Source organism: Seriola aureovittata, chromosome 3 (assembly GCF_021018895.1).
Source record: "Seriola aureovittata isolate HTS-2021-v1 ecotype China chromosome 3, ASM2101889v1, whole genome shotgun sequence".
Classification (NCBI taxonomy): Eukaryota; Metazoa; Chordata; class Actinopteri; order Carangiformes; family Carangidae; genus Seriola; species Seriola aureovittata.
Genome location: NC_079366.1, coordinates 5,498,483 through 5,513,635, shown reverse-complemented (window position 1 = coordinate 5,513,635; position 15,153 = coordinate 5,498,483). Strand labels below are relative to the sequence as shown.

At 44.9% G+C, this 15,153-nt stretch overlaps 1 protein-coding gene across 6 annotated transcripts in view; it reads left to right on the top strand.

The window, feature by feature from the left end:
* LOC130166357 (axin-2-like) overlaps positions 1 to 15,153 on the top strand; it is an 82,778-nt gene that overhangs the window by 61,584 nt on the left and 6,041 nt on the right. For 3 of the 6 annotated variants that reach the window (XM_056371917.1, XM_056371914.1, XM_056371916.1), the window contains 5 exons: positions 5,483 to 6,426; positions 8,977 to 9,117; positions 11,891 to 11,993; positions 13,868 to 14,008; positions 14,616 to 15,037. In XM_056371917.1, the coding sequence (XP_056227892.1) occupies positions 5,594 to 6,426; positions 8,977 to 9,117; positions 11,891 to 11,993; positions 13,868 to 14,008; positions 14,616 to 15,037 (1,640 nt within the window). In that variant the 5' untranslated portion in view covers positions 5,483 to 5,593. Of the gene's footprint in view, positions 1 to 3,771; positions 4,000 to 4,366; positions 4,601 to 5,175; positions 5,197 to 5,482; positions 6,427 to 8,976; positions 9,118 to 11,890; positions 11,994 to 13,867; positions 14,009 to 14,615; positions 15,038 to 15,153 lie in introns of those variants that run through there. The other 3 variants (XM_056371915.1, XM_056371912.1, XM_056371918.1) reach the window with 3 other exon arrangements.

Here is a 15,153-nt window from a genome sequence, read left to right as displayed (position 1 = left end):
CATCTGTCATGACAGATACACTCCCCCTCCCTTCTTTTTTCTTTTAGCTTTTCTAAAGTCACTCTGCTACAAGTGTCAACTCAGGCACGAGCCCTAAATTATTTTTTGGATGAGTGTTGACATCTACCACTCACCCTTCAGCTCATGCAAACAGAATGATGCTATTTTCCCCCTTTTTCCTCTCTCTCTCCACTCTATTTATTTCTCTATCACTCCTTTTTTTTTCTATTTCTCTCTGAGCCTACAAACAGACATTCACGCTTCTCTCCATATGGGCTTTAATTTGCCATTGTCCCCCAAGATATTCCTCGCTCAGGCTTGAGATAAAGGGATAATCACTTCAAAGGGAAGCTACGGGGGAGACTGCCCCCTCCCTCCCAGCTGAAAGGAGAAGTGGACAATACGCTAATTGAGAGGGGGAACTGATCACAGGGTCTGTTCAAAGGGACGACTGGCCACGCCCCCTCCTCCCTCCGACGCACTTAATTTTATTAGTGTTTATGGTGATGCTTCAGCCAAAATTATCACTCAAACCCACCGCAGCCTTTGAACTCCCAAATATTGGGTTATTTGCAATTATCCACCCTCTCCTCTTTTTTTCTGTGCTATTTCAGCACAAGTGTAGGATTTGAGCGGATGAAAGGGCGATAAAACGGGCTGTACAGAATTTATTGTTCGCATTGTGGAAACATATACAGTGGGCTGTGATATGATGCAAATCCAAAAGTTCTTACGAAAAAGCAACAAAAAAGGGAGAACACAGCCTTACTCTTTGACTGATGAAACTAATGATACACCATCAAAGACTTCTTCAGTACAGTACGAACATAGAAAGAAAGAAAGAAAGAAAGAAAGAAAGAAAGAAAGAAAGAAAGAAAGCAAGAAAGAAAGAAAGAAAGAAAGAGTTTTCCTCATACCCTACATATCACCATAATCAAAGTCCTCTGTCTGTTTCCCTGTATCCTGACGTGACACCTGTACTGACAGCAGTGAAATGCATACTTTCTCTCTGCCTTTAATGCAGGCTTTAATTAAAGAGGAGCTTCATTTCCAGTCTGTGGTGATACACCAGATGCCTTTAATTTCTCCCCAACCACAAGCTCTCAATTAGCCTCCAGGTCACCCCGTTTTATTGGGGCTTCATAGCAAGTCAGTGGCAGTACTCTCGTCCTGTATTGTGCTTTTAAAACATTTGGATCTTCCTGTGAAATGGTTAGGGCCCCAACAAAGGGGTCAGGGCAGGGTCAACATCAAAAAGGGGGCTTCTTGGGGCTACTTTACAGCACCCTTTCTCTTTTGTCACTGCTAAACACAAGAGTGGGCATTCAAGGGTCAACAGGTGTGGTCTCATGGGTTTAGGATCTCATGGCACTTCCCAAATGAATTGAAAAAGACAGCAGCTTGTGTTTTGGCTGTAACTTTTGTGATCAGAGAAGTTTGGGTTTTAGAAAATGGATTAAAAACAAACACATCCTGAATAGTTGAATATCCCAAACTTTACATGTCATTAAAAGCAGACGGAGCAAAGCATGAAGGAAGCTTCCTGCCTGTCAGCAAAACTTGAATTGTCAGTGGACTCTTTTTTTTTTTTCTTTTGCAGTGATATGTGCGGCCTAATTTAATTTGAGTGAAGATAACATCTTATCCTGAATGTGAAATATCCCACTTTTAAGATTGTCCTGCACTTCAAAAATTACATTTTATAACCCCTCTATATCTCAGTTCTCCTTTCAAAGTACACTTTAAAGGAGTTAGTGCACAGATAACAGTATGGCTACATATTTCATTGCTTTAATTTGGGCCTCGCTGATCAGCCGAGTGCCCCTTGAACGTCACGGTGCCAATGCCGCTGACCTATTTTGTGATTTCATGTTCCATCTCGCAGACAGCTGGCACTTCCCTTTTGTGAAGCGTTGGAGGCTTTTTGTGCATTTTGGGTGCTGGATTGTTTGGATTTGTGGCAGCAATGTTTGTCTAACAGAACCCTCCAGTATAAACAGTGGCTATGAATGACCTCTTCATATTCACACAGTCACACGCACACATGCGCACTAACACAGACAGACGGACAGACAGAGAAGGCAACTGTACCGTCAGCTATCATATGGCTTTGTGACACCTAGCAGTGAAACTTTCTTGAAAGATTGGGTTTGAAATAAACTGGATTCAATCATCAGATGAGCTCACAGCATGCAGGAAGTGGTTGGCAGGATGTCAATGTAATCAACTGGATTCCTCTGCTATAGGCTACAAAGAAAACAAGAAAGATTTGCTACTGCACATATATTTGTTAGCAAGCTGCAGTCTGCTAAAATTACTTAGCAAAATATATCAGAACTAAAGAGTACGAGTTTGAAACTTGTATCTAGCCTGGCTGCAGGATGCAAAGTTCTGACCATCTAAATTGAAAATAATAAGGTCACTGAACAAACAGCAGTCAACAGTGTCAATCTGGATGAAATTACATGCCACGATAAACCATTTTGCCTAGTGTAAAGACTTGGACAAATGCACAGAGATGCTGGCAACAACTATAAATCCACGTGGGAGCTGCTACATAGCATGCTTATTTCTCTATGTATAACTCGACATGAATTAATCACCACTTGAGGACCTCGGAGAAGTTGGATTTCATTAGTTCCCTTGTCCTGTACCATCATGAGAGTTTTGTGAATTTGAATCCTCTGACTTATATAATTATATTCTCCTTTAAAGTTGATTTTCAACATCAAAGGGACAATATAGCCTTTGAAGTACCATGGGATTGGATCACCGTCTAACCCACTCTTTAAGATTCTGTCACAATGACATTAGGGAAGTCATGTGAATTAAAAGACTAGAGAACAGCTCTTGCCTTTGCTCTCTGTCCAATTTCAATCATAATGTCATGCTGTGCCATTTTCCCTGAATGTGGAAACTGGCAAGTGTGTTAGGTTGACATCTTTGTGGCTAAAAGCCTGTGACTAATATGTAAATTATTTGACAGTTACACTCTATAGGATTATCAAATCAGGGCTATAACTTCAAAAAGAAAGAAAAGTTTTGAACAATTGTGGACATTGTTTAAAATTATATTTTGCCACAAATTCTTTACTGTCACTCCCCTGATTCTGGTAATTCTGTAATTAAGTAGGAATATTACAGGAATGACATACGGATAAAATTCCCTATACATTGTACATTAATATAGAAATATTAAAGAAATATCTTGCTGTACAATATGAGATAAATATATAACAAAATGTTTTGTAAACCCTATCATAATGGCTTCCCCTCAGACAGTGGGACACACTAAACTCACTCCTGTCACTCGGTCAGGCCACAGGCAACAAAAGTATCGCTTTTGTTTGCTTTGTGTTTCTGTTGAAACTTTGTGTAGTAACAGACGGACTGTAAGAATAATGCTATTGGCGCGGTAGATCACTTACTTCTGACGCTCCAAAGCCTCGGGGAGTTGGCTCTAGATTGCTTGTCTTTGATAAGGTCCTGGCACACAAGTAAATCTTTTCCCTGTCGAGAAAAGTTTATTCAATATCATTACACGTCTATACGCATGGGTTTGCTTGTGAAGAATCATTAAACAAAACATCTACTCTAATGTGTGGCTATTCCTATGGCTTTATCTTTATTTTGGTTTAGTTTATTTTGTTTTATTTCGTTGGTTGTTGCGAAGATGAAACGCTGTGTTTTTATGTATCTTCCGGGACCAGACCAGCGGTTCCTTACTTTGAAGTCCACAGTTAAACCCTTAGCCCAGTTGGTGTAGGAACAGCCCGGAGGATTTCTACCGCCTGCCATGACTTCTTGAAACACTACCTGAGGAGAAAAGTCGATAGCGAAACGCTTCTCTCTTTTATTCGCGGCTGCATTCAAATTGTCCGATGTGATAGGACATTACAGGACGGAGAAGAGCGCCGGGGCGGTTTATGGCACAGCCTGTTGTTGGACTACTTTACTTTCACGTTTTCTAATCAGTGAGGCTACTCCGGTACATGGATGGTAAGTTGTAGGAAAGCTGTTCCACAGGCCCCCTCTCTTGGCCGCTTTGATGTGCTGCTGCTGAGCTTTGAAGTTGAGAAATGCGGGCTATGTTTCTTGTTTGTGGGCGAGAAATACGGTGAGATAGATAAGAAGCTTATGTGTGTGTGTGTGTGTGTGTGTGTGTGTGTGTGTGTGTGTGTGTGTGTGTGAATGTATGAATGTGTAGCCCAGATAAAAACCGAATATTTGTCGGGTGGTGAGTCTTCTAGCTGGGAAAAAAGTGGGATGTATTCTTCAGTCAGACCCCCCCCTCTCCTCCTCCTCCACCTCCTCTTTTACCTCCTCCAGATTTTGACACCCCCAGTGATCTACATAGGGACTGAGCCTGCCTACTCTGAGGTCAGTTGTTGAATGGGACAGGGTACATTAAGCTACAGTGGTTGTTTTGCAGCGAGATAGGACACATGTGGCACGGCACAGGCTTGAATTATTCCGTCGTTGGTTTTTTTGTGCTGGATTACTGTCTGGAGAGTTTTGGACTGTATTCGGCTCTACTGAAAATGGAGTAATAGTTCAACTTTTTCACGGGCTTTACTCTGGTGTGATCTGCTCTGCGATGGTATGTTGTTTTACGCACGTTTATTCAGCCTTCACCCATTGGATTTTTAGCATCGCTTGTATTATGCTGTAGAGTTACACTGCCTGTTGAGACTGTATGAATTATTATGTAGCATGTGTAACTGCCAACCACACAGTTTATGCCGTTTTAGTTGCACATCATTGCAACAACATTGCAGTCTCTGTAGTTTTGACGCCGAGGCTCCGATTAAACTCAGGTACTGGATAAGGTTTTACCACAAATGTATCAAGTCTGTCTGTCGTTTCGGCAGTTCAGACAAGTTGCCGGGGCTGTGACTTTAATAATGTGCTGTAATAGCCTTCTTGGGCAGATATTAAGGCGATTGATCGCTTATATTTACGCATGAGCGGCTAGCTTTTCCCGCGGGACTTTTTACCCCTCGTACATTACAACGTTTGAGGTCATTGTGGTGCAGATCAGATGCATTTCCACTCGTCTGTGTATTTCTGAAATGGTGAGGACAAGTGTAGGCTCCGTGTGTATGATGCAGACAGGGGTAGGGTACGGTCGTCCGAAACAGATTGGGAATTAATTGGAGTTGAAGCCTGTGACATGGACTCGTTAGAAAAACACGTGTAAGCCACAGTTGTGAGAATACGGTTTTGGAGAGGAGTGAGGCTGTGTGAGATGATTATTCTTGTAAAATGTTTTTTGATGTGACAGATCAATGCACGCTGAGAATGTAGGCTGCAGTTGATCTCTCATTTAGATTATAAATAGATAAATGAAACGAAAAAAGCCTTTCATATTTCCTTTCTCTGTGAACCCGGCGAGTGTTTTTGAAGGGGACTGTTTACTTGATGTCTTTCTTTGAAGTTCAGCAGGATCTGGCTTTGATTAGATCAATACTTTGTGTTTCAGAGTGAAGAGGAGCTAAGAAGCTCCCCCGCTGCTTTTAGAGAGTGAGGAGGATTAGGCTGGAGCTCAGTGGAGGCACGACGGCACTCTCACACGGCAACCGGAGCTGGAGCCATGAGCAGGGCGCTTACGGAGCACATCAACAGTAGCTTCCGAGAAGATGCTCCTCGTCCTCCGGTACCGGGGGAGGAGGGAGAGGCGTCATGCTACAACCCCAGCAGATCTGCCAAAATGAGAGCCCAGAGCAAGGTTAAAGATACCCCCTCCGCCGCCGCGCCTTCCGGCTCCACACCGCGGAGGAACGAGGATGGACTCGGGGAGCCAGAGGGCAGCGCGTCCCCGGACTCGCCGCTAGTCCGGTGGACAAAGTCTCTGCATTTTCTCCTGGGCGACCAAGACGGCGCTCACCTCTTCAGGACCTTTTTGGAGCGGGAGAATTGCGTGGACACTTTGGACTTTTGGTTCGCCTGCAACGGCTTCAGGCAAATGGACTTAAAGGATACCAAAACGTTGCGAGTTGCCAAAGTTATTTTTAAGCGGTACATCGAGAACAACAGCATTGTCGCCAAGCAGCTGAAACCCGCCACCAAGACCTTCATAAGGGATAGTATTAAGAAACAACTAATAGATTCTGCCATGTTTGACCAGGCACAGACGGAAATTCAGTCCAACATGGAAGAGAATGCATACCAGATGTTCTTGACCTCTGACATATACCTCGAATACGTGCGCACCGGCTGCGAGAACGCGGCGTACATGAACCACAGCGGTCTCGGCAGTCTCAAGCTGATGTGCGGATACCTTCCTCCTCTCATGGAGGAAGAGGAATGGAGTTGTAATGACCTGAAGGCAAAAACGTTAGGGTCTGTGGTTGGACTGTCTTCGAAAACCCTGAGGGCTACTGCTACCATCCGGACAGCAACTGAAGTCCTGGAGAACAGTTGCAGGTAGGAGCAGCGCTCACCTCAGCAATGCATGTCTGTGTCATTACATCTTAGTGCATGTTGGTTTTTTTTTGAGCATTGCTCAAGCTACTGTTCTCATGATCACCATTCCTCCATTAGTTTAACTACAGTGAATATGTGGCAGTTGAAAGTTATTTCACAAATTCCAAAGAGAGAGATAAAGGCACTTAATCAAAGGGTCTCAGAGGAACATGCCTGTATATTTGTGCCCTCCTGCCTTGCAGTTAGCCAAGGGGTTGGAGGGGTGGAGGGGCGGGGTGGGTACAAAACATCAATGGATCCGAGCCTTCCTTTTAAGTAAATGGTGTCTTGCAGGCAGCCCTCTGCTGGCTTGCTCAAGTTTCCTGTGCTTTGAAACCCTTCCTCCGGTTCAGGCACAAATTCAGACACCAAGTCTCATGACTGTTACAGCTACATGAAACAGTCTGATGCTGTTGTAAAGTTATGCGGTATTTTCGTTCATTCTGCTCACTATGCCATACATTTATTGTATGATGTCAAAAATCCCCCTAACCCGGAGAAATGCTAGTGCAGAGTTAAAAGGACTTGTGCAGCCAGTCTCATGCCAAGCGGAGATATTGTTCCCTTGGTCAGAGATGAAAGTAGAACTGTTTGTGGAAATCATTTGGGCTTTTATCTTAAGAGCTCATCCCACACATTGTCCAACAGCTGAAATCTTTTCAAGCCAGGAACATTTTCAAAAACTGGATTTTATTCACGGGCCTGCATCAAAGGGCACTTAAAAGTTTTTCACTCGACTTCTTTGTCCTCACATCTGGACGCAATTATTACTTCGAGGTTTGACAAAGTCTTGATATTTGGTTTAGTAGGAAAGGAGCAATTTATAGATAATCCATACTTTCCCTGTCAAGTTAACTAAACATTTAGGGAGACTAGGGATTAGCAATGGTCTCCAGCATGACTTTTTGATGACATTGTAAAAACTAATTGATTAAGTCTAGTAACTGAACTTAAACACTCCCTTGAGGATTTTATCCTTCATGTGAGCAGATGTCAGATAACATGATAGCACAGTTAACTCATTTGCTTCAAAGTGATCACGTTGAGTTTGGGACCAATAAGCACAGGGTTTGTTGACATGTGGGCATCTCCTGGTTTCCTGGTGTGATCCCCTGCATTCTTGTTTTTCACTGAAAGAAAAGCAGGAGGGAGAGAGCCCCCTCTTTCTCCCTTCCGTCACCCGCGCTCTCCCCCTTTCCCCCTGCCCCTCACCATCTCTTTAGGTCAACCAATTTCCATCTCAAACATGTGGAACTAATTTTGCCACTGCACAGATTCCTTTTTTTCCCTCTTTTTGAGAAACCTCCAATACTCAACTCCAAAGTGATAGAAAAACACAACAACAAAACATCCTCAGCTCAGTTCCGCAGCTTCAACCACCAAAACCACTTTGCCATAGATTGTGTGTGTGTGTGTGTGTGTGTGTGTGTGTGTGTGTGTCAGTGTTTTCCTTCCTCTTTCTCCTCTATCCAGCGCTTTTATCTCTCCTTTTTGAAAAAGAAAATCTGTCTGACAGAGACTAAGCATGCTTTGGAGGGAGACAGGGAGAGACAAGAGGAGGGGAAGGGGGAAGAAAGACAGAAAGAAAGAAAGGAAGAAAGGAGATGGAGAAACAGAGCAGGGGGTGCAGAGAGCCCAGCTGTGCTAAATACCTGACTCTTTGCGCGGACCTTCCAAAGGTCAGGTTTGAGCTTGGGGCCTACGGCTTTAGTCATGCTGGGGTTCTCCTCTCAGCACTCCCGGCAGAAGGCATTCTCATAAAGAAAGGGGCCCTCCTTCCCCCTTTCCATCTCTCCCTCCCTCTCTAAAGCTCAAGTTCCCCCTTCCTCTTCTTCCCTCCCTCTTCCTTGTCCACCCCCTTCACTACTGGAACAGGAATGCAACACAGCAGGAGAGAGTAGAAAGACAGAGAGAGAGAGAGAGAGGCTTTAGAAAGGAAAGCAGGGGAGAGTGGTAAAGGAGGGGCCCCAGACTGGACGATAGAGAGAAGGAGAGATAGAAGTGGGAGAATGTGAAAGAGAAAACATTCCAAGGAAAGAGAGTGGGGTTTCTGAGTGGAAAAGTGCAGGAGTAATGGTATAGAGACAGCAGAAGAGAGAAGGAAGGGGAATGCTGTTATTCATTCACACAGCAAGGCTGCTCACTTCACCATGATCACAACTCAACCCCCCCCCCCCCCCCCTTCCACAAACACACACTGCCCCTGTATATTAAGGAGGGGGGGGCATAAAAGAGAGGGTGAAAGAAAGAAGAGACAAGAAAAAAATAACATGGCTCCATCTCTAACACTTGTCACATTCCCCCCCAGGCCCCAAAGTCTCATAAAAATGACTCTTAATTACAGAAATCTGCAGGGAATGTCAACAAAACAAACTCTGAGCTGTCACGTTTGCTTTTAAAATCTGATCAAGTGAACAACAGGAAATAGAAGCAAATAAACTTAACCCGACTGTGTCACATCTCTGCCTAATCAGACATCACGGTAAACAAACCATCCTGGGTCTTTCACAGGTCCCACCGTCGAGGAGACCCCGCCAGCCCCTACTTTGTCAACTCCGGCTACATTTTTGCCCCTGCCACCAGTGCCAACGACAGCGAGATCTCCAGCGATGCCACGACAGATGATTCCATGTCCATGACAGACAGTAGTGTGTAAGTGTTTTTCTAGTTTTTCATTGAAATCAAAAAGTGTGTCGGTCAGCTTCATTTGAACCCAGATTGCTCTGGAGATAATGTAGCAACTCCAAAAGGTTAATTTCCATTCCGCTGATCTTGGCCAAAGCTCTGTGAATTTTATTATTTCCATAGTATGTAAACGTGCCCGGACTAGAGTTCAGTCAACACCTTTCCAGGAAAAAGTCTAGGGGTGTGAAGAAAAATATTTGGCCCTTTAGTTTTACAGACTCAGCTTTTCTTTGGGCCAGGGGACTGCACTGTTGCAAAATAATGGCCTGTAATGTATTTTAATTATCCTCTATGATTGACTCCAGGTAATTCTATTAAAGTGTAGTTGTTGCTGTGGCCTCCAGGGAGATAACTCTGGGAAAGTCATTATGACTGAAGACCTTTTGAAGTATATTCTGATGCGTTACAGGCTGGAGAGAAGGGAGAAAAAATGAGAACGTCTTGATGTGGGTGGGGGCGTTGCCTCATTTTCCTCAAAGTTGAAATGTATCCATCCCACCCTTCTGCCACAACAGACTTGTTTTTTTTTTTTTCATATTATCTAATCGCTTTTTCCCTTTGAAGAGATGGAGGAGAGGGGGAGGAAAATGGCCATTCGGGCCTCAAGACAAACTCATTGAAAAATGTTGGCATCAAATGAAAGGAGGCTTACTCACATGGTGGGTCGGTTTCCTGCCACTGGCCTCTGCAGCGTGCTGAGATCATGTGTCTGCGAGGCTTTCACAGGGGTTACTCATTTCTAGACCTTGGGACAAGGCATAAGGAACTCCCCCTGACCACACTAGGGCACCCCCAAAAAAATCACCTCCACCCTCCCAGTCCTACAAAGCTTCTCTCCTCCAGCCTCCAGAGCCAATAGCAGGAGTGGTGAGGCTCAAAGTACTAGGGAGTGAGAAAATAAAGTGCATGGAGTATAAAGGGCTTAACTGAATCGCTTTCAGCCTATTGTTAGGTGAGGGGAGCTTAGGGGGATAAGAGGGTGGCTGGCTGCTTTGAAAATGACTTGCACAACTGAATAGGAGATCCCCATAAAGTAAGGGCCCATGAAACCATGAAAGAGTCCACGGCTGTTTTCTCTTCCCCAACCTGGACAAAGCATCCAGCCGTCACATGGTTCACCGGGATGGGAACAGTATGGACATAGTTGTTCGGACATGATAAAACATAGTTATCGAGAAGGAAGTTGGCGAGCTTTGTTTGTTAATGATGTTTTGCCGCTAAGTTTGAGGTTCTTGTTTCTGCACAAGCTCCTCTGGGCTGTTGAGTTTTACTTTTGAAGAGTTTCCTGTGTTTCTTCCTGCGCCTTGAGGGATGGTGGCTTGTAGTCTCGGGGGTACAGTTTGTGAAACATTGATTTTGGTAGTAGGGCCTGCAAGAAGCTTGCTGCAGCTCGGGTGATTTCAGCAGCGTGGCTCCACTATCTGATTTTTTTGACAATGTCACTCTCAAATGTTAGTTGCAGCACTTGTTCAGATGAAAAAAAAAAAAACACCACCATGTGCCAAAGTCATCTTTTAATAGTTATCACCAAGGTCTTTGACACAGAGATCTCTCCTGTCCTTGTCCCTAGCTCTCGTTTCCCTCTGCCCCTAACTAATATTCATGAAAAAAAAAAAACACAGCTTCTTCCTCTCTCATTTAAGGGAACAATTTGATTAGTGTGTCCTTTTATAGTGGTTAACAGGCACACAGCAAATTTGAATCTCATTTCCCAGATAAAGAACAAGAAGAGGAGGATTTGGGAAGGGGGGGTGGAAGAAAGGGTGGGGGGATTTTTTTCTCTTTTTGCTTATATCTTATTTATGGATTTACTTGGACGCTGGGGAATGCTGCTGCACCAACTTCAAACATTACCTTATCTTACAAACCAGCCTTTTGATGTTGCTGAGATCAGAGGCTCACAGCAGAGCGCTTGCCAAACGAAGATGGCAGCGGGTGCATATGTGCATGAGTGTGAGATTTCAAAGAGGCAGCAGAAAAAGTAGCGTTTGGGCTAGGTCAGACACTTCTGAGCAGCCAAAACGGCCAAGATAATTGGCCCAGCTTAAGTGGCAGCTGACTGGAAAAGCTAGCAGACACAGAATGAAAAATGGAGAATAAGATTCCCAGAATAAATGCTTAATTGTCCGGAGACTACTATTCCTCGCTACATCTTGATTTTCATATTAATATATCAGAGCACCAAAGCCAGCAGCACTTTAGCCACATTTGCTAGACTGCTTTAACCTGTTGTAGTTTCTGACCCAAACCAGCTACTGAGGTAAGCGCTACTTCTTCTGCTTTTTAAACAACCACTGTCAGAGTTGACAAGGACTGATGTAATCTTATCAGTGGGACTCTTCTTTTGAAACCCACAGGGATGTTTAGCATATCTCTCCCATTGTCCTGGTGTGTTTTGTTATGTGTGTTTTTGTTGCCTTGGCTTCAAGGGCTCCCGGCCTTTTGATTTAGCTGTAATGTGCCTAGTGGGTGGTTACTGGGTGGTGCTTTGTCGGTCACTTCAATGATAAACTGCCTCCTAAGGGATTGACTACTGGTGCTAATGCACCAACTGTTTGTGTGTATGTACTGTGACTCGATGAGTAGCAGTAAATCATCGAAAATAACATCCGCTGGAGAACTGGTTATAACAGATTGGTTAATTATAATTAATGACCTTCTGAGTGGTCTTTGACAGCACTTTACTTCTTCTTTGTTTTTTCTCCACATGGTAACGTATAATACCTTTTGGTTTTTACAGAGATGGAATCCCTCCATACAAACTGGGCACCAAGAAGCAGCTCCAGAGAGAGATACATCGCAGTGTCAAGATCAATGGCCAGGTTACGCTACCCCACTTTCCTGTAAGTCCTACTTCCTTAAGTTCTACTTCCTGTCTCAGTGTTTCCCTTTTTGTAATCTGCTGAACTCAAACTTTTACACACTGACAGACAACTGGGTCCTGATTCCCTCGAGGAGATGTGCTTTATTTTATTTTTTTCAGCGCTCATGTTGTGACAGAATACTATATTTCATTCCCCCCGCTCGTTTTCATATAAAAGTCTGGGTAAATGAAAGGCAGAATTTGCATACCACTTCACTTCTTCTTCAGCTGTTTCAAGCCCCTCCTTTTCCCCCGTCCCAGTCGCTTCTGTAGGGCTGTAAATATAAACTTGTGTAGTCATCTCTGTGTTCTGTCTCAGCAACTGTAGTGTGTCACAAAGTATCATAACTTCATATGTTTTTGTGCATCAATGATCGCTGTGGTAATGGACACGATGATAAATTCAACTTCAAGATTACTATTTGAACTGGATTAATTATTACCAAAACTACTCTTACCCTCCCAGAAGATGAATAGGAGGCACGTCACTATTAAATTCCACTTTCCTCTACTGCCACCCTACTGTCTGGTCCCATTAGTATTTGGGTCAGGCAGTGTATGTGCTTTGAACTCAGCATTTTGTTGACCTGCTGAAGTTGTTTTGGGAAGGTTTAAGGAATTGTGTTAGGACAGACTGACACAGGTTAGGAGGTGGGTCTGTTTGAGGCAAGAAAAAAGATATGAGATTCTTTTGTCTTCATATCCAAACACAGGTATGTGTATGTGGAAGAGTTGTGTGTGTGTGTGTGTGTGTGTGTGTTTGTGCATGTATTTGACAGTGTTGTCTGTTCCCCCTTTTTTCTGTCTTCTCTGTCTTCTCTCTCTCAATCGCTCCCTCTTTTCCTTTCCCACTTGCACTCCTTTAATGTCTCCCTCCTGATTTGGAGATGGCTCTGTCTCCCATGATGCACCAGCCCCAGGCAGCAGGGGCCCCGTGCAGGGCTGGCGCTCCTTTGCCAGCAGCTCCGCTTGCCTTTCTTCTTCTTCCCTTCATCGTGTCTACAAAGAGATGAGAGGAACAACAAAAAAAGAGTCAAAATCAAGAAAGCCAGTGTGCCAAATAACAAAAAAGTAAGAAAGGGAGAGTGAAAAACCAGTGCATATAGTTAAAGAAAAAGGAGGATAATGTGACCAGAGTACCTCTGAGCTGCCCTGCATGCAGCCAGGAAATAAATTACTACTTCCCCTCAGATCTTCCCAGTATTTGACTCGTCTATCTTCTCCCTCCCTCTTTTCCCTCCTTCTCTGTCTCGCTCTCTCCCTGCCACTATTGCCACTTCACAAACGCACATCTCAATCCTCTTCCTCTTTTTTCATGCTGTTAATTTTGTCCCCCTCTCCCTTTTTTTCTACTCCTCTCCTCACTCTCTCTTCTCTGTCGATATCTGGCTTTTATTCGGAGATTTAAAGCTGCGTGTCCCTCCCACCCCTAGTGTGCGTTTGATGTTTGACAAGGGCCCTTTGAAGTGTGCTGACTTCAGAGGCTGCCTAGCTGATGGCTTGGTCGGGCTACAGAGGGTGCAGGCAGGGGGCCTCCCCTCCGAGCGAGACCAACTGCTACCCCACCATCACTACCCCCTTCTCTCCCCCTCGCCCAACAGCCTGGCACTGCCAAGGGCACTGGGCATGAGAAGATCTGGGGAGGGATGGGCGGCGGAGAAGGTTTGGGTTAGCTCGAGGGCAAGGGCATCTGGATTAGGCCTTTTGGAATAGTAGCAGGCTTTTTGGAACAAGATAGGATTAGGGCAAGGGCAGTGGATTAATGCACCATATTGCATCTGTCAGAAACACTAAGCAGTTACACTCACACACACACTCTAAAGTGTCCTTCCCCCTGTGTTACTTACCCTGCAGAGGACATACCGGCTGCCTAAGGAGATGACCCCTGTTGAGCCCTCAGCCTTTGCCGCCCAGCTCATTGCCAGGCTGGAGAAGCTGAAGCGAGAGCAAGACACCATGAGTTCGCTGGAAGAGAGGCTGCAGCAGATCCAGGAGGTATGCGCGCACACAAACCTGTTCTACAAAGCCCAACACCTCCACCTACACTGAGCATGGCTGCCACTTGGAAATTCTAACTTGTAACCAAGTTAGCTTGGGACGACGGTTGCGTATTGCACTACAAAAGCCCGTATGCCAGCTTTAGCATGTCGAAGAACAGGGAAAAACCAAGGGATTTGAAAGTCTGTCTTGGTTTAGCTACGTCTTCCCTTTTCCTCTCTGTCCTCCATTATTTCATCTGGAGGAACTTTCAAACTTATGTTTCTAGACACACTTGAAGTTCCTTCAAATAGTTAGCACTTAGCTACTCTCCAGTGGCACGTTTACTGAGTATGTGTAGTGCCAGTCTCTTTGTGAAGCACAGGCACACTCTGCATTATAGATGAAGTGCACCCAAAGCCTGTTAGCGAAGATAACAGTGCGGCAAAAAGGAAACTCAAATCAAGTTATCCAGGCGTTTGCTCTCACTGACTTCAGAGTACGATAGATATAAGTTGGTGTAAGTTGAGACATAAATTCCTCTGCTTGCTGCCTTTCCCACGTGTGACTGTGTATGAATTTTTTCGTCAATTGCAATAACCTTTTCTTTTCTTTGCCTGTCCAGGAGGAGGAAAGGGAGGAGAGCAGCGACCTTGCCAGCAACACCTCCCTCCATCACCCTCTTCTCCCATCTGGCAGTCAATGCGAGGAAGACCCCCAGGCTATCCTAGACGAGCACCTATCCCGTGTTCTGAAAACACCTGGTTGCCAGTCACCAGGCGTGGTTCGGCACTCGCCGCGCTCACGCTCCCCAGATCGGACGGGTGCTGTGGTGTCTTCTGGCCACGGGCCCTTCTTTGGTGCTTATCCTGGGGCCGCCAAGGTTCTGATGACAGGCAAGCAGTCCACAAAGCACATCCACCATCACTACATCCACCATCACCACGCTGGGCCGAAGACCAAGGAGCAGATCGAGGCCGAGGCGGCTCAGCGCGTGCAGTGCCTCTGCCCTCCAGGGGGCACCAATTATTCTGACTTCACCCCTGCGTGAGTGTAACTTCTGAACATCGTACATTAGCTCTTAGTACCTGCCTTCCTAAGTTTTCCTGCTAGTAAAGCTGGTCGGTCTCTGGTCATAACTTGGCTCTCTCATCTCCTTCCAG